Here is a 25,189-nt window from a genome sequence, read left to right as displayed (position 1 = left end):
CACACACACACACACACACACACACACACACGCACGCACACACAACATTGCTGACACACTTGAATATATTCAGTCCTTATCCAGATTGACTACATGCTGAAGGGAAGAAAGGGTGAATGTTGTGGGTCAGGGATTAGAGTCCAGAGAAAACGGTCTACACTACATGTGGTACTTTTCACCTCTTAGATAATGGTTAAAGGAAACTAGGGTTCATATTTTAGATTGTAATTAGAGAAAAGAAAAGATGAGTCTTAAAATGTTTTCATTTACTGCTTTCTATGGTTTTAGCCATTTAAATTATTTTGATTTCAGTGTGTGGGGGCATGCGTACTAGTGGCTAAATAATATGTCTTTTTAGACACAATAAGCCCAAGATGTACCGCAATCTTTCATGGGCAGATGTGACTTATGGGGGCTAGTAGTGTTACTGGAAATAGTAATAAAGAAATCACTGGCTTATTGTGTCAAAAATACATATTTAGCCACTTGTAGGCATGCCCCCACCCACAGAAATCACTAAAACGATAGAAAGCAGTAAATGAAAACTTTTTAACATTCATCTTTTCTTTTCTCTAACTACAATCTAAAATATGAACCCTTGTTGTAAAAAAAACAAAGTTGTCCTTTAACATTATAAGCAACCAGCCAGCATTCCAAACCATCTCATATGTTTCAAAGCCAAGATCTCCAAAATGACCACATGAACCCTATATTACGGCAGCTTGGTAGTTGGCAGATTTTATCAAAGAGATTTTAAAGTATAGAATTATAATACTATGTTAGTATTACTATGCGGTAAAAAGCAATAGTTGAAAACAACAACTAGAGAAGGCAAGAGAAAAACCAAAGTGTTACTGTACTGTTTTGGAATGAAACCCTGTAGGCCTATCATTTGTTTATTTCCCCCCCCTTGACTTCTCCTCTTCTCCAAAATATCCCTCTCTCCACTCCTGATCTTTGACCTTTCTTTGACAAAGCCTTGGGGAGTCTTTGAACACTTTGAAAGCAAGTCGTTCAAATGCCAGTCAAAAACACACACATACCTACTGTATGAATATGGCAAGCAAGGAGTAAGGACACACATATAGACGAGACTGCACTCTGTCAAGGTGCCAACTTGCGCTTTGTGCACTTGTGGCCATGTGTGCCCAGAGCGTGCCTTGTTATTTATATCAGTTCGAACCTGTTGACGGTGACATCACCAACAATGCTGGTCCCTCATTGGCTGTTGATTAGCATGTGAGGGGTCAAACTATTATGTTTTTCGGGATTCTGAATCCAATGCAAGCATTTGTTTTGCATGAAAAACATTTCTTGGGCTAAAAACGGCCCCCATAAAACCATGGTTTAGTGATGAGTCTTGTGGGGCCGTTTCTCGGAAAGGAATGTTTTTCGTGCAAAACAAATGCTTGCATCGGATTCAGAATCCCGAATAACACATAGTTTGACCCCTCACATGATACTTAAAGCATATTTATTTTTTGTATTATTTTACTGTATAGTAAAGTCTATGAGAGCCCAACTTTGATTGGCTCCCACAAGTTTCCCAAGACAAATCTGCGATCCCCCTATAGCCAAAAATGTTACATATGGCATGTTCTAAATGTATGCCAAATTACGATTTTTGCCCGAAACGCTCGGACTAGATGTTGTTGCTTGCCGAAAATAGCCACTCATTATAAATTCAGCATCACACACAAAATGCTAATATTTACACTTGTTTTCAATCGTTGTATTCAGGCATCATTGTGACCATAGGTCGCAGTTTACTATCAGAACCGTCACAGCTTGACCGTATCCGTCCGTCCGGACGGGTAGCACCTGACACTGTGGTTCCCCTGACACATCACTGTGACATCACAGGTGACATCATAGTGATGTCAGATACTCAGAGCAGGGATCTCCATATATGGGCATAAAAGGGATTGTATCCCAAATGATGCCCTGTTAGGAAAACCACACTAACAGAATCCATATATGGCCAAGACAGATGGCGAGGTCGCTTTTCGCCCTTAGGCAGACACCTAAGGCCGAAAAGCGACCTCGCATACAGTATAAAGTACATTTCAAGACAAATACTTAACAAATAATTAAGCAAAGTAAAACAATTCTTGAGTATGGCACAAAACCTGGCACAAACTTGATAATAATGAACAGTACATATACAATACAGTATATAAATTATCAATTGACAATGTTATTATTCAATGTTTTCAAGCAAAAATGCATACATATTTTCAGGCCAGCGACAGCTTTAATGGCTCAGGCCAGCATTTGGCCTCTGCTCTCACAAGTTCCACTTAAATCAGAACAGATCTGACAGAGTTCAAGTGTGACTCTAAATGTTCCTTGAGGACAACAAGACAAACATTTATTCTACTCAGGGTAACTAACTTGGTGTCAGTCCTCTTCTGTTGCTGGAGTGGACACCTCATCATGGTCAGTCCACTTCTGTTGCTCAGTTTTAGCCAGTTACTCTCCCTGCCCTTACGGACGTGGTCAGGCTCCTACGCCCGTCTAACTGTCCCTCTGACAACATCCCCCCCCCTCCCCCGCCTTCTGAAAGAGGTATTTTGTGCGGTAGGCCCGAGTGTCCTCTCACTCATTAATTCCTCCCTCAAATCTGGTTCTGTCCCCCCTGCTTTTAAACATGCTGTTGTTCACCCTTTATTGAAAAAGAAAAACATTGACGTTGCCACCTTGTTCAATTTTAGGCCCATTTCCCAGCTCCCATTTTTATCAAAGGTTTTAGAGAAAGTTGTTTATTCTCAACTGCAGTCTTTTTTACAGTCTCATGGCCTCCACGAGAAATTCCAATCAGGCTTCAAACCTGGACATAGCACAGAGACCGCACTTTTAAGGGGTTTTAATGATCTAATTTTAACAGTGGATGATGGTACACCCGCTGCGCTAGTTCTTCTTGACCTCTCGGCGGCCTTCGATGCGGTCGACCACAGCATTTTATTATCACGTTTAGAAAACCTTGTTGGCATCTCAGGCACCGCCCTGAGATATTGAATTTAACCCTTAAATTCAATAATACTCTCCACCACTGCAGAACTGTTCGAATCCACTGTGGCTATATGTGACTATGGTATAAACAGGATTAGCAACTCCCAGCCAGGTGTGTGTTGAATTGATTTAAGGCTCTAGGGATTATTGGGACTCGTGGGTTCCTTTAGGGGGGGGGGGGGGGGGGGGGGCTAAATTGACCCATACAAGTCTGTATGGGTCGGTGTGTCAGTAAATTTCACTCCATCTGGGCTCACATTGCTAAACTTTTATTTTCTTTCCTGTTTGCAAATGTTGTGAAATTCATCCAAATGCTAAAAGCCCTATAAATCAGGAGATTAGCAGAGAGACAGAGCGAGAGAGCAAGAGAGACAGGCATAGATTGAGAGAGGTTCCCCTGGCTTTGTGGTTGATATATGTTCCACCCTGAACTTTGACACAAAACAACATCTATTCAATTAATGCCTCCTTTGTTTCCTATTTTTAGAGACCAATTTCTTGTGTAAACCAGAACTGACAACTTATAGAGTCCCATATTGTAGACTGTACAAGTGAAGCAAGCAGCTCAATCCTAGGCTAAAGTGGGCTGTAGATGTACAGTACATGAATCAAGACGAGGTGCTGGTCTGTCAGATATGACCTGTGAGACGACTTTTGTAGTAGTGCATCTTGCACAAGACCGGGCAACATGTACAGAAGGTAGCACTATGGTATTGTATCTGGGATGAAAATGGCAACCCTCACTCAAATTAATACTTGGTATTCAGTGCAGTATTGCAATGGAATTTCACAATTTTAACTTAAAGTATTTCAGCACACTTATTATACATCAACTGAGTCTGAAAGTCAGCAAATCTCTTTCTAAAATTCTGCTTTGAATGCTGGTGAGGGTGGAAAATGAGAGAGAGAGGACAAGTCAGAGAGATTACACTGTCAAATTTCTGGGTGTTCTTAAAGTTTCATAGTTCAATTACATCTGGTGCAGCCAGATGCAATTGCATTGCAATTTGCACCATAGGCTATTCTTCTGCAACCAATCTACTTTACATGGCTGATTGTGATGCTCCGTAATGTTACACATTAAAGCAGTGGTTCTCCAGGGAACCTCAGGGTTGAAGGTTTAATTTCCTTGAAATTAAAAGGTTTAAGATCTACGCAAGCCATCATCGAGTCATTACACTTATCATCCCTTCACTCTGGTTTTTACAATTGCTGATCAACCAAATGTCCTGATGTTTTTCTGTATGAGAGTGCTGTGCCTCCCTCCTTCCTGATGACCCTTGCTGACCAAAACTAAATGAGTGATGATTTCCTCATCTTAGGGGGTAAGTAACTGGCAAGTCAAAAAGTGAGCAGAGAAATGTCCCACATAGTAAAATAATACCTTCATAAATCTCTGTGACCAACTGCGTGCATTCCTGATTGCAAAAAAGGAGGAAGGGGCCTAAAGCGTAACAAATCTGTCAGCCGATCAGGTAGAGGTCCACCAAATCTAAGGCAGAGTTTAGAGTCTATAAACTCAGGACAGACTTTGACAACATGCTTTAGAAAGGAGGGGTAAAGAAACATATTAGTCAGTAGTGAATGTGTAAGTGTATGTGTTGCAGAAATAGCCTGCCAGATTAGAAAATAAAATGTTTAGGGTGAATTAGCGATGACTTTGGTGGTGTAGCAGTAGCTGTTATTTGTCCCTGTAACCCCACCAAAACTGAAGCATTTTGTCAGACCCGTCACCCGACCATAGCCATTCACACAAAATTAAAGTACAGATAAGAATAAACAAAACGGTCTGAAATAGTCTAGTGTGACTGGACCATAAAGCTGAGTATACAAATGTAGAATAACACCTAAGATAACGAATAAAACTAGAAATACTGTTCCTTCGAAACAGTGTGGGCTCGGTTCCAACCCAACAAATAGGATACTTTAAGGTACTGTAAGGTACAGTACCTTACAGTATTGTACTGTACCTTACTATACTGTACTGCACCTTACTGTACTGTACTGTACTGTACTGTACTGTAACTTACTGTACTTTACTGTACTCTACTGTACTGTACTTTACTGTATTCTACTGTAACTTACTGTACTTTACTGTACTCTACTGTACCTTACTGTACTGTACTCTACTGTACCTTACTGTACTGTACTGTACCTTACTGTACTATACTATACTGTACTCTACTGTACCGTACTGTACCTTACTGTACTGTACTCTACTGTACCTTACTATACTGTACTTTACTGTACTCTACTGTACTTTACTGTACTCCACTGTACCTTACTGTACTTTATTCTACTTTACTGTACTTTATTGTACTTTACTGTACTCTACTGTACCTTACTGTACTGTATTGTACTTTACTGTACCTTACTGTACTGTACTCTACTGTACCTTTCTGTACTGTACCTTTCTGTACCTTACTGTACTTTACTGTACTCTACTGAACCTTACTGTACTTTTACTGTACTCTACTGAACCTTACTGTACTGTACATATTATATGTGTTCTAGATCTACATTTTTGATTCTGTGTTTGGGAACCAGCAACTGTCAAATGGACTCCAACTGTAGTGGAGTATATTGAGTGCATATACTGTAGGCTAACAATCCCAGATCACATATGTCCTCCACTATGTCTATAACCAAGGCGTTCTTCTATGTGGCCACTCCAGACTGAGGAGTGGAGCATGGCTTTTATTGTGTTTGTGGATCTGACTTGGAAATGCATTGGTTTTGATATCTCCCTGACAACCAACAACAACCACTAATATGGCTGACTGTCCCTGCGGGCTCTAGGATATATGGCTATGGGATTTACATCCCATCGCCCGGACTTGATTCTTGATCACAGCTGTGTAATCAGTAGAGTGGAGAGGGACATTTATTTATAGTTTTAACTATAACTATAGTTTTATACATCACACAGCTTAGACATTTGGATCAAATCAGAGAGCAGACCTGTGTGAACGCAATGATATAGATAGCATATCTGAAGTGTGAACACTGCAGCCACAGCGCCTTAACATAAACATGGGTCTATTATCCTTCTCTCCACTCTGGGGACCCATTGGAAATGCATTGGGTGCTTAAAGTTAAACATTTTTATTTTTTTATATTTATACTACAAAACATTTCAAAACCAAAAATACAAGCACACTTGTCCTCAGTAAGCTGAACACATAAAAATTTGAATGGTGTTGAAAGGTGTAAGCGTTTAAGAGATGAATCGCGCCAAAGTTTTGAGGAGATACTGACTATAAATAATGAAGATAACATACGTGTGCTCGCCTTCCAGGCGAGCCCACAACTAGAAAGATGCAATTAGAATTTGCAAGTGTGGTTGTCGTGACTATATTCTGAAGCAAGTTAACTGTCATGTTAAGCTCAACCAATACTCCAGCTATAGCACCACTCCTCAAATGTTTTTCCTTCAATGTAGTTGCCCTGTCGGGCAACTACACTGATAAATATAACTAGAAAGGTGAAATTCTGGGAAATTGCAAGTGTGGTTGCCTGAATATTGTGATCGTAAAGCTAAAAACTATTCAGGATTCCAATTCAAAAGAAGCAAAAATAGCAGATGTACAAGCTAAAAACTCGAAGAAGTTCTGAGCTTGTAGATCTGCAATTTTTTTTTCTTTTGTAGGTCTGACAGAATGACAAAGTAGAACGTAACAATATGTGACTCCCTGGAGTGAGTGTGGAATAGTGGCCCTCTCCATCATCAAAGTTTTCCATCATCAAAATTCCCTACCCATCCCTACTCTAGATGAAATAATAAAGCTGGACAAGAACTATAGTCTGGTTGGCCTGCCCTATACAGTATAGCAACCACACTAATATGCTCCAAACACTGCTGCAGTCTGAGCTGCCTAGACTAGAGGGCAGGGAATTCTAGAGTAGAATGACATGTTCGATGTACCGCAGTGTTTGGATGACAAAATTAGTGTTGTAGTCTCGAGTCAGGACTCGAGTCCAAATTTTCATTGACTCGGTCTCGTCTCGGTCTCACCCATGATAATGCTCGGTCTCGACTCGGTCACGGACTGAGGGACTCGGGACCCTTCCCCCACCGAGTCCACTCAAGTCAAGAGTCAAGACAATGCAATGAAATAATTGTATACCCATATTATGAGGAGCCCATTCTTATTAACATTATCAGAGAGCTATCTGGTGCTTTTCATTGATGAATTACTAGTGTGTAAATGGTTTAGTAAGAAAACCCATAGTTTTTTATTTAAGTTTTATTTATTTTTTATCTGGTCTTGGTCTCAACTTGGACACGACCCCCGTTGGTCTCGGACTCGACCCTCTCCCACACCCGGTCTTGACTCGGACTCGCTCCTCCTCGGATTTGGTCTTGACTAGGAGTCGCTTTAGGTGGACTCGACACTCGACAAAATAGCACTTCTACACAGTGGTGGCTCCTCTTTCTTGGAGCGGTCAGAGGGCATGTGTGGACAGTAACACCCCTCTGAGCAGAACACCATCAACATGGGAAGTGGGTTGAGGTGAGGGGGTCTTGTTCCGAACGGGAAGGAATGGGCGCGTCCCCACGTTGCCTCTTATCTGGACTCTGGGAGGACAGACAAAGGATTTTGAGACAGAGAGAGAGAGAGAGAGAGAGAGAGAGAGAGAGAGAGAGAGAGAGAGAGAGTGTGTGTGAGCTGAGTAGTTGCAGAAGTTGATAAATAGTTGCATAAGCCATAGTGTAAAAGTTAAGGACAGATTTGAATCAGAGGACAAGTGCTGGGAGAAAGAGAGACAGAGATGAGGAGAGAGCGAAATATCTGCAGGGAAATGTATAAGTTCACTGTGTTAGCATGCCAGCACTGAGGTGTGTGTGTGTGTGTGTGTGTGTGTGTGTGTGTGTGTGTGCGTGCGTGTGCGTGTGTGCGTGCGTGCGTGCGTGCGTGCGTGCGTGCGTGCGTGCGTGCGTGCGCACACGAGAGAATGCTTACGTTGTACTGTTGCACACCGTTTTATGTGCATTATACATACGGTATATTAGTGGTGATTTTCAAGTACTTCTACTATTACTGAGAATGTTAAAACAATCTTCCAATGGTAAATACAGTGGAACATGGAAATAAGGCATCAGGGAGTGCTAGTGAATATTTGTATAAACGTGACCCCAGGTCTTCAGCTACTAGCCTTTGAGAACAATGGGAGGAAATCAATGAAGTGCCAACAGTCACTACTGGTTGTACAGACGCAGCTTAGAATGACTCTATGGAAAAGACAGAAAAGGCATTTTAAGGCACTTGACCTGTAATAGTGATGATCCACTTATCAAGGATAACAGCAACATTTGAACGTTTTGACAACAAACATGAGAGAGCTGATGTCTTACTGGACAAATGGGACACACACATGGTTTACAGACCGATTCACTTCACTTACAATACAACACAGAATTTTATAAATAGTTACCAACTGGTAGTGGTAAGCTACTAACTACAGTAGTCTACTGCAGTAAATGCAATACACAGCAAAATCTGGAGACTAGCCAATCTACAAACTCACAATACATGCTAATGCGATGTGTTGTAAAGCATGTAGATCTGCTATTTTCTGTATTGTTTAAAACGAGGCCAATGCCCGTTGGGAATACATTCCTCTCCAGTTGTGCAATACCTGTTGTATCCATTGTGCAAATTGTCAGAATACCTGTTGTACCCATGTTGATGACATAGGCGTGAAGAACCGATGACATCAGAGATCTCCGTATATGGGAATTTGTGGATTTATACAGTAGATATAATATTATCGGTTGGACCAAGTTGGTCGGTTGATTCTGAAAGGTTTTCTAAAATGATAAATACAAAACTAACGGTTTTCAAACAACGATATACATGTGCCTTATAGAGGGTGCATGCATAAAGTGAATGGCATTTCGAGTGGCAAAGTGAGTGGCAAAATTAGTTTAACGTTGTTTTCAATCAGATATGACTTTTCTGTTTGGATTTGTGGGCTGTTAAGGCCAGAAAGTACGTTTTTGCCATTCAGTAGGCGTTCCCGCATAACTTCCGTGTATGATGATGATGTCGCGTGCATACCCTCTATTGCCTCTTATCTCAGCGTATCTCTCTCTCTCTCTCTCTCTCTCTCTCTCTCTCTCTCTCTCTCTCTCTGCCCATCAGCCTTCACCTCTGACATCGCTGACCTGACCCTGGTGAACCCCGACCCTCTGGTGACCTCGTTAGACTCCTCCCTCCACTGCATCACCTCTGATTGGACGTCATCCTCCGACGGCGGGTTGCCGGGCAGTTCCCTGGGGATGGGGCGGGGCTACCCCCTGCAGCACCCGCAGATCCTGTCCGTCACTCAGGACTCTGCCTATCACGCGGCGGCGAAGGTCACGGACCCCGAGCGGGGCAACATGTTCGGCGAGTTCTACTGTAAGAGCAGGAACTCCGACAAGGGGAGAATTTACACGTACAAGATGCTGAACGAAGGTCAGATTTATCACTCTTTTGGGCAAATTAATTTGATTGATTGATTGATTTATTGATTGATTGAAGTATTTATTAGAAGTTTGCATAGGAAAAGGTAAAGTTTCATGACAGTACAGTTCACTGGTACAAGGTCAACTAAAAGGATGAGCTCAGGTAAGCCGTGGCTTGTTTCCATTTAGACATTTTTTAAACTCATATAACATTGAATGACAGATAGAACACAGTAGTATGCAGAAGATATCATCAGAAAAACAGTCATAAAATATAATGAAAAATAAAAGGTATTTACTGTACAATAGAAGGGTCAGGGGGAGGGTAAGGTTAGGCCAGGTTTATTGTTACCAGTTTCGAGTGACAGCCGCCTGTAAGTGGTTTTTCAGAGCGGTTTTAAAGGAAGTTAGGGATTTACACTCCTTTAAGGCCTTCGGTAGGGCGTTCCACATTTTAGTGATATAGCAGGAGAATGAAGTTGACCCTTTGTTTGAGCCGAAGAGCTGAAATTCAGAACATGCAACTTTATTGGGGTGCCTGCTGGCCTAGCGGTCCAGGCGCATACCACATAGGCTCTGATGCCTGAAGGCGTGTTGCGGGTTCGAGTCCAGTTCCCGACGACCTTTGCTGCGTGTCACTCCCCATCTCTCTCCCCATTTCCTGTCAGTCTACTGTCATATCTATAAAGGCATAAAAGCCCCAAAACAAATCTTAAAAAAAGGTTTACAGGTGTAGAGAAGTGGTTGAAATTAGTTTTTGTGCAAGCTCCATCGTTTTCTTTGTTTAAAGATGACAGGGAAAAAGACAAGAGATAAGAAGTTGTCAGGGAGAGCAAAGATATGTACACAAACCAGCACGTATACCGTATGTAAATGAGGTCAGACACAGACATGGGGTGCACATGAGGTTAGACACAAAGGTGGTAACTGCCCGGTAACACTTCGGTAGGTCCATATAGAAGCAGTGTGTTATTGTTGTGTTTTAATTAATGCCACGGTGCCACCTTTTTCTGTATGTACATGAGTCATGACATCTTTGACCGGAGATTATTGTCTATGACTGGGTGATATCACAACATCCATAAGTGTGGCTGTGAATATAAACTATATTTTAACAAGACTATCTATTCTAAGCAGCATTGCTAGAGGCAGTACTGCTGCGAACAACCAACCAAACTTCGAGGGAGGGCGAGTGCCAAAGTGCGGCCTGCAAACTTCCTAGAAGTTCCCTTTACTTTATGAGTTATGCGATACCGACATTTTGTCAAATATATGTTGTAGTTGAACAGAATAAATAGCAATACAGTACAGAATAGTTCACTATTGTCTTAAGAAGTTACTTCATTGTGACTACCACCAGTCATTGAAGGAAATGATGCTAAACAACTATATTCTTTCTGTGTTTCTGTAGCTACCATGTTACCTGTGTCTCTGACAGTGACTGTTAACAAAGGAGACAACGTCAACATTACCTTCACCAGGAGAAAACCCTTTCAAGAGGATGCAGTCATTTATAAGAATGGTAGTAATTCCCTCATTCATTACTACCCTAGCCTTCTCACACACCATGCACGCACGCACGCACATGTCAGCTGGCATATTTGGAAAGGAAAGATGAGTTACACTTATTATTTCCTTCTAGGTACCCTTAACCACTTAAACCCCAGCATCATTATTGTGGGGAAGGCTTTCGCGGAGAATAGCAGATCGACAAGCTCACAGTGCGATGCATTTTTGAGCTTTGCCGATTTGCTATTTTCGGAGACTTCCCCACAGTAACAGAATACACAAAATACACTAGTATAGAGCCCTGAGGGACTCCGGTCAACAATATAGGGTTTAAGTGCTTAGGCAAAGCGGCTGTGGTGGAGCTGTGCTGGGGCCAGCAGTAAAATATTGTAGTTCAACTGGGAGAGAGGGCGAGATCATTTAGCGACCTACAACCGGGTTGCAACGTGGTCGGTAGTTTTCAGCGACCGGGTCGCTAAAGCGTCCGACCGGGCCGTTAAATCACCGACCGAGCCGCTAAAGCGTCCGACCGGGTCGCTAAATCATTGACCGTGCCGCTAAAGCGAGCAACCGGGTCGCTAAATCGAACGACCGGGACGCTAAATCCACGACTGGGTAGGTAAATCCACCGACCGGTGGTCGCTTATCCACCGACCACCGGGCTACTAACCCTAACCCTAACCCTAAACCTAACCTCAGTAACCTTACCTCAGTAGGCTAACCTGCCGACGCAACCTCCCGACCGGGTCGCTAAATCACAGACCGCGCCGCTAAAGCGAGCGACCGGGTCGCTAAATCGACCGACTGGGGCGCAAAATCTTCAGACCGGGTCGCTACATGTACCAACCGGGTCACTAAATCTACCGACCTAAAACTGCAGGCAGGTCGGTAGATTTAGCGACCGGGTCGGTCGATTTAGCGGCGCGGTCGGTGATTTACCGGGCCGGTCGGTTGATTTAGCGACCCGGTCGCTCGATTTAGCAACCCGGTCGCTGAAAACTACCGACCACGTTGCGACCCGGTTGTAGGTCGCTAAATGATCTCTTACTGGAGACATGTCCAGATTGACATGTCCATGTCAATCTAACCTTGCTGTTATCATATTATCATGATTAGAGGTGAACACACTGACCAATGAATGACAGACAATGAATCCAATTGAATTACTCTAATGATATATCATGTAGACACATCTCTATTTGAAACGTCATATAGTTAAATGAAAAGTAATGTTTGTGACTGCTGGGTAAACATATCAAGAAAATTCAAGATCTCAAGGCTCATGTTTCACCAATATCTTTATCATCTCGTAAATCTTGTAAAGTTTAGACTATTTAATTGATTAATCACAGAGAGTAACTGAACAGAATACGCTTATTATTGAATATTAATTGATATGAATTGATTGTGATAATTAGTTATATCTAATTATTAACCTCTCTCATGAACTGCTAAATGTTACTGATTATGCTCAATGTTACTGCTTATGCTGTAGTATGATATTGTAAGTGCACTAATCGCCTCATCTCCAAACTCTGCTATAGTGATGCACACTGACTGTTTGTACCTTGGTCTGTGGTTAATTACAGTACATGACATGAATATAAGTACTGGTTGGATGTATTGGTTGAATTCCAGTTGTGCTTCATAATCAGATCCTCTTTCATGGAGCATAATGATCTAATTTACTGCAGAATCAATCAAGTGCTAATCTATACTCTACATCTAATCTGCAGTGACAACCGTTTTATTCACCATCTCTAAACGTGCACACATGCAGTTCCCCCACCGCTTTTAATGCAACAAAGTAATTCAATGAATACTGCACTGAAGACTGAACAGCTGCAGTTGATTGGGTGTGCATGCATAGCCAGCTATGAATTATGTCTAAATGTACGAATATAAAGCAAAATAGAAAATAACTTGCACGCAAACCTCTTTCCCTTTTATGACTGTCATTTCATTTCAAAAATCTCTGAATCCTTCAAAAGACACCCACGGATTATTCAGAAAATAATCCTGGTCCATACGCGACCATCCTTTTGAAAGATAGAGGTTCTAGCGTCAACCTCACTTTCCACCACATCGCCCCATAGACATGCGCTGTGTGGTGTTTTCCCATTGTCTCCTAAAGAGGAGGAAAGACTTATTTTCCGTTGCGTCATTGACGTGTCGGTGACGTCCATAGAACCCCAGAAAAAAAGTGTTGACCCATAGGCCAGCGATCGTAACTCCTCTGCTTTTCTCAGGTAACTTCATCCATTCGGTTCCTAAGGACGAGATACCCGATGTGCTCCAGTATCCCGTAATCAACGTGACCCTCAGTGATGCTGGCCTCTATACCGCTCGCTCTATCGCTGGAGCCACACAAACCTCAGCTATCACCCGACTTATAGTCAGGAGTAAGTACAAACCTCAGCTATCAACCGACTTATAGTCAGGAGTAAGTAGCACTTATCATTTTAAATATCAACAATCGACTGCAGGGGTCTTCAACAGGGGTCCCGGGACGCTTAAGGGGTCCTCAGAGCTACTGCAGGGCCAAATCATTGTGTGATAGGGAATTTTTATTTTTATTATTTACATTAATTACTTGAACCCTCACATCCCTATTCTGATGGGAACATTAGCCAAAAATAGCAGAAGAGGTGACCCAAAGGTCAAGTTCACAAAGTATGGAGGGTTTAAGTGGTTAAATGTCTGAAAACACACATTTAACAATATCTATGTAGTGTCTACTAGTGTGTGTATGCTTCATCTCTCTCTCTCAGCTAAGGGGTCCTTGGCCTGAAAAACATTGACGATCCATAAAATCCACTTCCCCCCCCCTTTTTACCCAGAATGCAGTGCGGGTCTGTGGGGGTCTAAATGTGATCAGCATTGTCCACGGTGCTCCAATGGGGGCATCTGTCATGACGACTCTGGAGAATGTATTTGTCCCCCTGGTTTCACTGGACAAACATGCCAACATGGTAAGAACACGCAACATTTTGTTCATCGTGTCATGTTAATAGCACACAGCATTTCTATATTCATTATGTCATGTTAAAGTGTGCCAGTTTTCAACCTTATGTTGATTTTTTTTTTGGTACTTCTATTGGGATAAGATATGCCGTATAAAATACAACAATGCACTCAATGCAACACATTTGGTGTGAATGGCATTGTTGCAGAATGCCAGAATTTGAGGGTAGAAACACATGGTGCATGGTGCTAGATTTCCCTTGCAGAAGCTCTTTCTATGGTACTAATGTAGCGTGACGGTTCCCCGATGTCTGTCAAAAAACATAACTGGCTCTTTTTGAGCCATGTGTGTCCGACTCCTGACCTAAATGTACCTTGGCCTGCCTAGACTCAAATCATTCCAGAACATCCTCTTGTTCCTCCCCTATGCTGTCTCCTTCCCTAAGCTTTCCTTTCTGTCTTAATAAAGTGTCACTGGAAGTAAAGCCCCGCTTCATCATACAAGGCTGTCGCACAAAACTAGTGAAAATATCAGATCTACAAGCACACAACGCCTCGTGGTGCGAGGCGTTGTGTGCTTGTGGATCGGCTATTTCCACTATTTTAAATCTTTTTAAAAGTACTACAAAACAAACGATTTTTGACATACCGGTATAAGGTTTCCCCCCGACAACGATGAAAAGAGTAAGGAGACAGTTCAGAGTGTAGATCACTCACTTTCCTTTGGCTGAAGCCAATAAAAATAAAAATGAATCATATATGCCAACAATAGGTAAATTCCCTCCTAATTCCTCCCTGAAAAACATCCCTGGCCCTGGCTATGGGAGTGTTGGATTTATGAAGGCTCCTCCCTCCCTCCCTCCCTACACATTAGTCATGATGATCCTATCTCACGTTTAAAGGAACCTCTGGTCAGTTTCTTTGGAAAGTGTCCAAAAGGACCGGGGAAACTTTAGAGAGCGGAGAGAATGTGTGGAATGTCCATCTAACAGCCCTAATCTTTCAGCAGAATATCGTTGTTGTCGTGTGGAAAACTTGTATGTCCAAAACCTTTTTTTTTTTTTTTTGTATTTATCATTTTTAAAATGATTTAAACTAGTGAAAACAGCCGATCTACAAGCACACAACGCGTTGTGTGCTTGTAGATCGGCTGTTTTCACTACTTTCGTGACGGCCTTGTGTGATGAAGCAGTGCTTTGCTTTGCGAAAAAATGTAGGAGATACAAGGTTTCTGCCCGACAGTGACGATATGGTGTCTACAGCAGTAGGTATAGCCTGTGTTACATTATGAGATCATGTCAGTAGTGTCTGTTTCAGTAGGAAGTAAGAACACGTGTGATTTCCCCCACATCTACACTACTGTATAAATGCACGGTCCTCAAGACTTTTGGCTTCCTATGATGTTCCCACAACTTAGGTGTGAACAACCAATAGCGTTTATGCCAATGCCAATGGTTATGTGTGTTTGTGATTGATTGATTGATTGATTGAAGTATTTTATTAGAAGTTTGCATAGGAAAAGTTACAGTTTCATGACTGGACAGTTCACTGGTACAAGATCAACTAAATGGATAAGCTCAGGAAAGCCGTGGCTTGTTTACATTGAGATCCTTTTTTAAACTCAAAACATTGAAAGACAGACAGATAGAACACAGTACTATGCAGAAGATATCATCAGGAAAAAAAACAAAAATAACAATGCAAAATAAACAGTATTTACAATAGAAGGGTCAGGGGGAGGGTAAGGTCAGGTAAACTGTACCACTACTACTGTCAATTTAGGTTAAATGTGCAGAATACATTTGCAGTTTTTGTATTAAATAACCATTGCAAACCTCACCGATTTAACATAACAGAATGTTATCAGCGTTGTGTTTATGGTGTTAGCTTTGTGTTTTTGTCCCAGGCTGCGGAGGTGGTAAGTTTGGACGCTCCTGCAAGGAGTGGTGCACCAACAGCCAGTGTCGCTCCCTGGTCTTCTGCCTGGTAGACCCCTATGGCTGTTCCTGTGCAACGGGCTGGAGAGGATTCAACTGTAGTGAGGGTAAGAAATCCACTTCATCCTTCTTATTCTCATTTCGTATTGTATTACATCCAGTATTATCTTGTTGTTATATTGCATTGTTAGCACTTTGCAGTCTTGCGGAAAATACCACACCAACATTTTGCTGCTTGTACCTGCATGAGTGAGTGACAAATAAAACCTTTTGAATCTTGACAGTGGCTGTTACTAGAAGGGCCATGCATGTCGCACCAGTTCTCACCCACCTTTTCTGCTTTCCTCCTCCTCCATCTCAACATTACTGCCATTCTTCTATCACATTGTGCCATATTAAAGCAATAAGCCACAAGAGGCGAGTGGTTACCGGGGTAGTATACACCAGCTGAGAGGCGTTGGGAAACACAAGGCGGAAATCATAGCATTATTTAAAGAAAAAAGTACACTTCTCCAAGAGACATTTCCTTGTTTCCAGCCACATACCAGGAACGGTCATGTCATTCTTTTTGCCAAAAAATAGGGGAACAACACTTATGTGTTAGATCAGTCTCATGTTAAGAACCATATTCAATCCATACACATGTTTATTTTCATCCAGATTTAGCTGCTATGTGGGTGAACATCACATCAAAACCGCTAGCATAGCAACCTAAACTAACAGCCGAGTAGTGCCTGGAGAATATAGAGGCACTTTTGCCTTTACAAGCCCCGCCCGGAGCCATTCAGTCACTGTCCTATGCATGCGGGCGGTGCTTAGAAGCACCCGCACGGCAGGATTTGAGAGAAAATCAAACGCTCGCTTCTCTAGTTCAGCCTCACGGCACAGTGGAAAGAAAAAAACGCACCTGGCTTTGATATAAGGTGTGGGTTATAGTCTCATATACCACGGCAACCAGCCAATCAGAATCAAGGAATGGAACTAGCTGTTTTAGAAAGTGGCTTTTGCCACTATAAACTTTCTGTTTCGTTGCATACACTGTCACTTACATATTAGCTATGCAGCACAAATGTTACTCAAAGCCAATCAGTTAAAGGAGTAGTTCACCCCCAAATAACCCACTGAAACAGTCTCCCATGGAGACTTGAGTTCATTCATATTTTTAGTTTTTAGTCGCATTCCTAAGACAATGGTGTGGTCCATGGCATGAGTAAGTAATCATTGGGGGAAAAAGAACATTTTGGGGGTGAAATAATCCTTTAAGGTGGCCGGATTGGTTGACCAATCAGTGATGTATAATGGCTAAGCGGCACAAACCTGACGTGATGCTCTGCCAATCTGTGAAGCTGAGGGTTTGGGTGGGCCTGTCAGAGAAGCAAATGCATACAGATGCGGGGGCAGTAACCGTGCCAACAGAGCCCATATCCTGTGGCCACGCATGCGCAGTAACTCAGAACCTCTGCTGCTTACAGTTCACAGAAATGCTATTAAACAGCTTCAATTTGGACAGAGTGAAAAGTGACTTTGTCACTGTCTTCATATGCTAATGGTACGGTGGCTCAACCCACTGAGTAGAAAAACAGACAGATAGAGGTTCTTCATCATTATTCGTATAGGATTTTTTATACATATGGAATGTATACAGTATGTGGTTTAAAATATTGAGAAAAATACAGAATCAGAATACACGCTGAATACAATTAACATGAGTTTGATGGCTGTTGGATATGGACACAGCTTTATGTAATGTAAATGTTTATGTAAGGTAAATTTTGTTGATGGCAAGAAAGAAAATAAACAAGGAGCAGCAGCTAATGTACTGTACAGCTACTGTTGTAGATAACATACAGTACAGTTAGATACTGTAGATAATGTACAACTTGATAAATAATGGACAGATACTATACAGATGGAGATACTGTAGATATGTGATAGCAGTTCTTTTCATGCAGGTACTGTATATGTATGTCAAATGTTTGATTTATTCAGTTCCATTTGTGATGTAATGATCTATATTTTGTAGCATGTCCAGAGGGCTTTTACGGAGCAGGCTGTAAACTGAGGTGTGACTGTGGGGAGAAGGGAAAATGTGATCGATTCAAAGGCTGCATCTGCCCGGGAAGGCATGGAGTTCAGTGTGACAAACAAGGTACAACACAGACACTTATTTATTTTACCTTTTTGATGGCTGCTTGTGAACAACTTTTCAAACCTGCTATGGAACTTGCCCACTAATAGAGGGTATGCGCATGCATAAAGTGAATGGCAAATCGAGTGGCAAATCGAGTGGCATTGTGAGTGTCAAAGTGAATTTAACGTCCTTTAACATCGTTTAATGCAATCAGGACTTTTCTGTTTGGATGTATGGGCTGTCAAGGCCAGAAAGTAGTTTATTTTGCCACTCAATAGGCGTTCCTGCATAATTTTGGAGTATGATGATGATGTCACGCGCATACCCTCTATTGTAGCCTATACTTTACTATTGGGTACATAAGATCCAAAGGGAGACAATAGCCAGACTTTTGCCTACCACAATTTTCAAATATCTTTAAAATAATAATAACAGTATATTATTCTGTCCAATCATACAGTATGGTACAGTATGTTGAATCAAAATTCAGTGTGGTTCTTCCTGTTTCAGACAAGGCTCCAGCAGTAGTGAGTGATCTCCGTGACACAGAGCTGAATGCTGGCTCTCAGAGTGCATTCACTGTGAACTGTTCAGCTACCGGGCAGCCAGCTCCACTGCATGGAGATATAATACTGTTGAAGCAAGACAAGACTGTTATAAAGGTAATAAAACTCGCTCTCTGTCATCAAACTACCATCAACGCACTGTAGTAAATGTTCACTTTTGTTGTCACCAGGGGTGAGATGCCGTGGGCGAGCCCACACTTATTTTGCTGCACGCACGCGCGCCACATATGCACACACTTATTAACAATAAAAACAGCGTGCGCGCATGACGTCATGAATTTAGAGGACCCACACTTCTAAAATCAATATAACACCACTGGTTGTCACCCATACATAACAACAAGTTTTGTGAATAATCACTGGCCAATTGTCAGTCCAGGGCTATGGACCGTAACTAGCCAATCGGGCGCAAGCTGGACGTCCGTCTGTAGTATGGGATCTACATTTCACTAATAGCCGTCACTATCAAAGATGGTACAACCATATGTTCAGAAAGCACATAAGGAGGAGCGCACACCTACTGTAAGTGAGTGAGGTGCTGACCACGCAGATAACACTGAATGAGAAGGAAGAGGCTGCACACTCTTCAGCCACGATGCAAATAATTTATTTAACCAATGTTTCGACTGTTGCCAGTCTTCATCAGGGTTTAACAGAATGACAGGAAAAACATCACTTTTATAGGGGCTGGGAACAAAGGTGGAGTCATCTCAGGGAGGTGTCCTCAAGCTCCCCATCAACATGGGTGGGGTGGGTGATTAACAACCATATGTTCAACCATATGTTTTACTTTATTGGAATCAGCACGGATAACATATGACCGTAGCACACCTTTTAATGTAGGATTATATCAAACTCACAGAATTTCTCATCTGCTATTCACTGCGCTGTAGAATAATAGAAATGGAGCTGGAGCAATGGATTTAAGCATGCAGTAATCCGAAATAGGTTGCTCTGCCCGGTATCCTGCTTGTAAATGTCCAAACTATATGTAAAAAAAAAGACTAGTTGTGGGCCAGGATTAAATTCCAATGCGATGTGAGAGATTGTAATATCCTTTGCTTATCTGAAACATGGCCAACTCTCCTGGTACCAGACCAACGATAACTCCTGCAGATCACTTCTTTTTTATGACAAAGAATAACCGGTAATAGTTATTTTTCCACTGGGAATTCAAATCCTCTTGTGTTCCTCCACGCCTGACCTGGAACAATTTTATGCCTCCCATTTTACCTTCCTCGCATTAAATGGATTACTGCGCAAGCACGCAGATGCTGCTCTCATCGTAAACATGGGAATTTCACAAGGCAAACCTTAAAAGGTTCTGCCTAACTTTTACTAACCCTTTTACATCAGGCTGATGAAGACCTATAGTGGTAGAAATGTTAATAAAATGATTTGGGAGATTTAAACGAGTATGTGGATGTTTTACCTCTTCTTGCCTTGCACCAGGCCTAAATACAGGTACAAGATTTGCTCACAATATCCTCTTTTGAAAACATACAGCAAACATGACCTTTGCACAGACCTGCCCAGGCAGATGTATGCGACTGAGGTCAGCTAGCTATTGCATCATTATAGTCCACACAGAGTCCAGCGGATTCAACTCCAAGTATGCTACACCGGGATATAACATCGTAACATTATGTTTGTCTTAATAGTGGTGACAACATGCCAACAATGAGTTCACTGTCCAAAATATTTGTCTCTAAATTAAGCTGTCACTCTGGGTGCACTGTAATGACATCATGAAAGTCCTTCATTATATATATTTTTTACGCCAGCCTGGACCACTGGCATAGCATAGCGGCCCGGGCACCTGGGCTCCTAGAGGGAGTATCGTAGTACAGTCTGCAGTGATAAGCTATCACCGCGGTGTAGTCTTTTAAAGTCAGAAAACTACAACATTACGTCATTAGCCGCGGGGAAGAGGCATCACCGCGGACCTAGACATCTCTCCTCTGTTTTTACTTTCAGACATCTCCTCATCACCCCGTTCACTGATTGGTCGATCTTGACCAATCAGTGTGCCCCCTGGTTTCAGAGGCACGGACTCACGGTGATAGGACTTCACTGTGAGTCTGTGACTATGATGGCCTCCACTTGTTATCTCATTTTTAGGTGATAGCTTATCACCTAAAAGTTGAGGTTATAGCTCTTCACCTCGCACTATGATAAAGCCTTTAAGTAGCCTGCCAGCATGCCGCGGGTTCGAGTCCCGATCCCGACAGCCTTTGCTGCATGTATCTTCCCATTTCAAACTACTGTCCTGTCAATAAAAGCATAAAAGCCCCAAAATGAATCTAAAAATAAATAAATAAATAAAGATGGATGGAAGGGTATGCCTCCTTACAGAGATGTGTGCTCTACTGAGCACACCTTTCCGGTACAAATGTTATTTGATTTTCCCCTTTTCTGTCATTTCCATACAGGCATTTGACACATTGAGTACTACTGGTGACCAGACAACATCTATTTTCAGAGTGGAAAAGATTACGGTCAGGGACAGCGGACGATGGATCTGTCAGGTCCGCACCCAGGCGGGAGAGGTGGAGAGAGAGTTCACCATCACCGTCAAAGGTAATGTTCATACAGTGAATATGCCCAGATCTCTAATCCTCCGGATGCATCTAGCATATTATCCCCTTATTGCTGTCTGTCTGTCTCCACAATGTTGTCTGATGAAGCCGAATGGCGTGTATTCATTCACCCATTCATTTATTTGGTCATTCATTCATTCGTTCATTCATTGACAAAGGTGGTGTAGTTGTGAACACAATTTAGGCCAGTCAATCTAAGCTAAAAAAGGGCCTGACCCAAAAGAAATTGCAATAGTAATCATTCAGGGTTTTTTATGATCCTTAGGGTCATCCAAATAACCAGGGGTGAGATGCCATGGGCTCGCGTGGCTCGGCGAGCCCACACTTATTTTGCTGCACGCACGCGCGCCTCATATGCACACACTAAACACACACTTAACAATAAAAACAGTGTGCGTGCATGACGTCATGAATTTAGAGGACCCACACTTCTAAAATCCATATCACACCACTGCAAATAACATATTAAAAGTTTTCCATTATATTCTTAGTGGATCAAGGTAAATTCAGGGGGTTCAAGTATGGGTCCCTTCACTTACAATACAGGAAAAAAAGACCCCCAAAAAATCTTCTTTAAGTAGCATGCGAGGGGTCTAACTAGGGTTTTTTCATGATTCTGAATCCATTGCAAGCATTTGTTTTGCATGAAAAACATTCCACGGGCTAAAAATGGACCCACAAACTATGGTATAATGATGAGTCATCACTTTTCAGGGGGCAGCTCCGTTTTTTGGTGCCCGTTTTTAGCCCGAGGAATGTTTTTCGTGCAAAACAAATGCTTGCAATGGATTCAGAATCATGGAAAACCCCTAGTTAGACCCCTCACATGCTACTTAAAGAAGATTTTTTTGGGGGTCTTTTTTTCCTGCATAGTAAGTGAAGGGACCCAAACTTGAACCCCTTGAATTCACCTTGATCCACTAAGAATAAAATGGAAAACTTTTAACATGTGCTTTGGATGATCCTAAGGATCATAAAAAAACCTTGAACCATTACTATTGCAATTTCTTTTGGGTCAAACCTCAGATTGACTGGACTAATTGTAGGTAGTGGCAGACCAGGGCAACCAGGCCATTACATATAATGTACTGTCACGACACACATGGGGGAACAGTATAGCTCCAATCTAGATCTCAGACTCCATTCTCTGAGTCATTATGTCTACGTATGTCATATGACTTAAGTGGGCATCTGATGGCTTTTATATGTCATAATGTCTCTTCTCTCTGGTCCTCTTCTCTTCTCTTCTCTTCTCTTCTCTTCTCTTCTCTTCTCTTCTCTTCTCTTCTCTTCTCTTCTCTTCTCTTCTCTTGGTGATGCATTATGAGCATGAAGTTGACTTGAGATCAATTGTATTCATCTCAATCCTCCCTCATTCTCGTTCCTCTTCCTCCCTCAGAACCCCCCACCCCCCAGTATCCGCCCGTCCTGAATGCTAGCGGGCCGTACCACTTGTCTGTCTGGGTCAACATTGACCAGTATCTGGGTGACGGACCTTTGAAGTCTGTCAAAGTCTTCTACAAACAAGTCAACACTTCAGTGTGGCACTCTGTCGAAGGTACACCAACCATACACAGTGAACATTTAAAGTGTTTACAGTAACTTCGACAGTTATGAGTTATGAGGATGTCAACCAAATAAAGACGTTTTAGTACCTACTCTGTTGTGTGGGCTATATCCTCTTTGATCTGAAGCCTCTTTAACCAGTCAATGTGCGTTACATAAGTTGCATTTTGTGTAAGAATGGACCCATATGCTTGTTGAGGTATATTTACTGGTGGGTTTTGAAGTTGCAACGAAGCACAAGTACTTGGCACTTGAAGTGTCCTTTAGCTTTGACTGGAGGATGATGCAGCATGATTGCTTTTTGTTTGTTTTTTATTGTATGTATTTAAAAAAATGCACGTGTTGCCTACTCCATTTACATTAATCTACCTCTTTTAAAGAGGCCACACCATGCTTTTAAAAATATATATTTTATATAAATATTGGTCCATAATACGGTTTTATACAGGTTTTAGCCTAAACAACCACTCAGATATTGACATTTCTGTCTCTAATTCCAAGCCATTTCAAATGCAATACCAAAATGCCCTTTGTTGGCAACAGGGTGCTGTCTTTGGGCTATAATTGGAACGATACAGAGAAGATAAGCATGGTACCATAGCAAAATGTGAAATTCATGGTGTAGTCCCTTTAATTGGCAAAAGGGATTCAAAAGTCTTACTCAGTTTAAGACAGAAGCACTGCATGGGTCTGTTGTAGCATCCCAAGTTTAATAGTGAGTGGGGAGGATTAGTTCCGTTATTTTATTATTAATAAAGTTAAGTTAAGTTAGTTAAGTCGTATTTTATTTTATATTATTTGTATGCTTATGGGAATTTATGCGTGTGATTTTGTGACTTTCATGTACTATTTACTGTATCTTATCTTTATTTAACAGTAGCGTACGTCTCTGTCTCCTGTCTCTCAGTGGCTGCTCGACTGGTTCGCTTAGAGAAGCTGCTGCCCAGCAGTCAGTACGTGGTGTTCGTGCAGTTGAGTCGGCATGGCAACGGCGGGACGGGCTACCCCGGGCCGGAGGCAGCGTTCAGCACCATGATGCTAGGTACACACACACACGCACGCACGCACGCACGCACGCACGCACGCACGCACGCACGCACGCGCGCGCGCGCGCACACACACACACACACACACACACACACACACACACACACACACACACACACACACACACACACACACACACACACACACACACACACACAGGAAAAACCCAAAGTCTATCTCATATTTACAAAACGTCTCAAATGGTAGAAAAAACATGACTTGGCTTGTATGTTAACTTTATAGCTGCCCTTGACATGTCAGCTCGTCAATGAAAGGGTTAATACCATGACGCCGTTGACGGGTCAGCTCGTCACTCTTACTGTAAATACAGTAACACTGTTATGACTTACTGTACGTCTTGGCTGTCCATTCTGCATCGGCGATGTCCGCGATTTGTTTACAACGCACGCTGGGCGTGCACACGAAGGGCACATTTCTGAGAGTTTCCTGAGCAAACCCAAACCACCTCAAAATCCCCAAATCAGGCTCAGTCATGCGAGTGTTAAAGGGCTGATCCATAATGTCTCCGACCACCGAACCTCTGGTTCAACTGCAAAATTACTTGTAACTTCTGAAAAGCATTACCCCGAATTTGAGTTTGGAAAGCTGCACTCACAGATGCTGTGACTATCAGACGAAAGGTTTGGAGGTCGAAGACAGTATGGACAGCCCTTTACAGATGATATTCACAACATTCATTCCCTAACCTCTAACCCTAGCCTTAAAGTTATACCATGTAACTTTTTTTATAAAACAAATCTTAAAATTGTCCTAACTGTTAAATCGCTAAAGTTTTAGAACACCCACTCCGTTATTTTCAGCTTCTAAAGCCTTCTCTTTATATGTTTTCTATGATCCTGGCCGGGGACCGGATTTCGCGGAAAAATTACGTCATCTGCATCATCTGTATACGTTGTGTATACGTTGGCCAATCACATCGCGGATCATACACACGATACACTACCTCCCAATCACAACGTATCTGCCGTATCTTCAGGAAGTAGCTTCCCTCAGCTACAGTGTTTACCATGGTGAAGGATTAACCTCTTAATCCCCAAATCCTGGCCAGAAAATTACATTCTACCCCTCCACGGATTCGTATCGTCGCGGTGGTTTGCGGCGCCGCTCCGGTGGTCTGCGGCGGTGGTCCGCGACGACTCCGGGCGAAAAACGGCCGAAAAAAGCAATACCGCTACTGACCACTAGTTTAGCAACTTACACAGTATAGCTTTAAGCTTAAGTAGCTTCTTGCCATTAGTGAAACAATAACAATTGGTTTAGTATGGAAAGTAAACTTCAGCAATAACATGTCTTTAACCACCTGATTTATACATTGTACTACGATGGTTGTGGGTCAAAAATATCTACAATATCACAGAACATTGCAATGTGATGCTTCGTGAGCT

At 42.2% G+C, this 25,189-nt stretch overlaps 1 protein-coding gene across 2 annotated transcripts in view; it reads left to right on the top strand.

Moving 5' to 3' along the window:
- The window catches only part of tek (TEK tyrosine kinase, endothelial), a 50,183-nt gene that overhangs the window by 1,582 nt on the left and 23,412 nt on the right, over positions 1–25,189 (top strand). For both annotated transcript variants that reach the window (XR_013962227.1, XM_080730837.1), the window contains exons 2-11: positions 9,159–9,473; positions 10,875–10,985; positions 13,222–13,374; positions 13,813–13,944; positions 15,843–15,980; positions 17,897–18,022; positions 18,515–18,666; positions 21,003–21,150; positions 22,570–22,728; positions 23,644–23,778. Coding sequence is in view for 1 of the 2 variants with exons in the window: in XM_080730837.1 (XP_080586963.1) it covers positions 9,159–9,473; positions 10,875–10,985; positions 13,222–13,374; positions 13,813–13,944; positions 15,843–15,980; positions 17,897–18,022; positions 18,515–18,666; positions 21,003–21,150; positions 22,570–22,728; positions 23,644–23,778 (1,569 nt within the window). In the remaining variant the exon portion in view is untranslated. The remainder of the gene's footprint in view (positions 1–9,158; positions 9,474–10,874; positions 10,986–13,221; positions 13,375–13,812; positions 13,945–15,842; positions 15,981–17,896; positions 18,023–18,514; positions 18,667–21,002; positions 21,151–22,569; positions 22,729–23,643; positions 23,779–25,189) is intronic.

This window comes from Nannobrachium achirus, assembly GCF_963921795.1.
Source record: "Nannobrachium achirus genome assembly, chromosome: 7".
NCBI lineage: Eukaryota > Metazoa > Chordata > Actinopteri > Myctophiformes > Myctophidae > Nannobrachium > Nannobrachium achirus.
The sequence above is the reverse complement of the archived record's forward strand: the minus strand, read 5'-3'. Positions and strand labels throughout refer to the sequence as shown.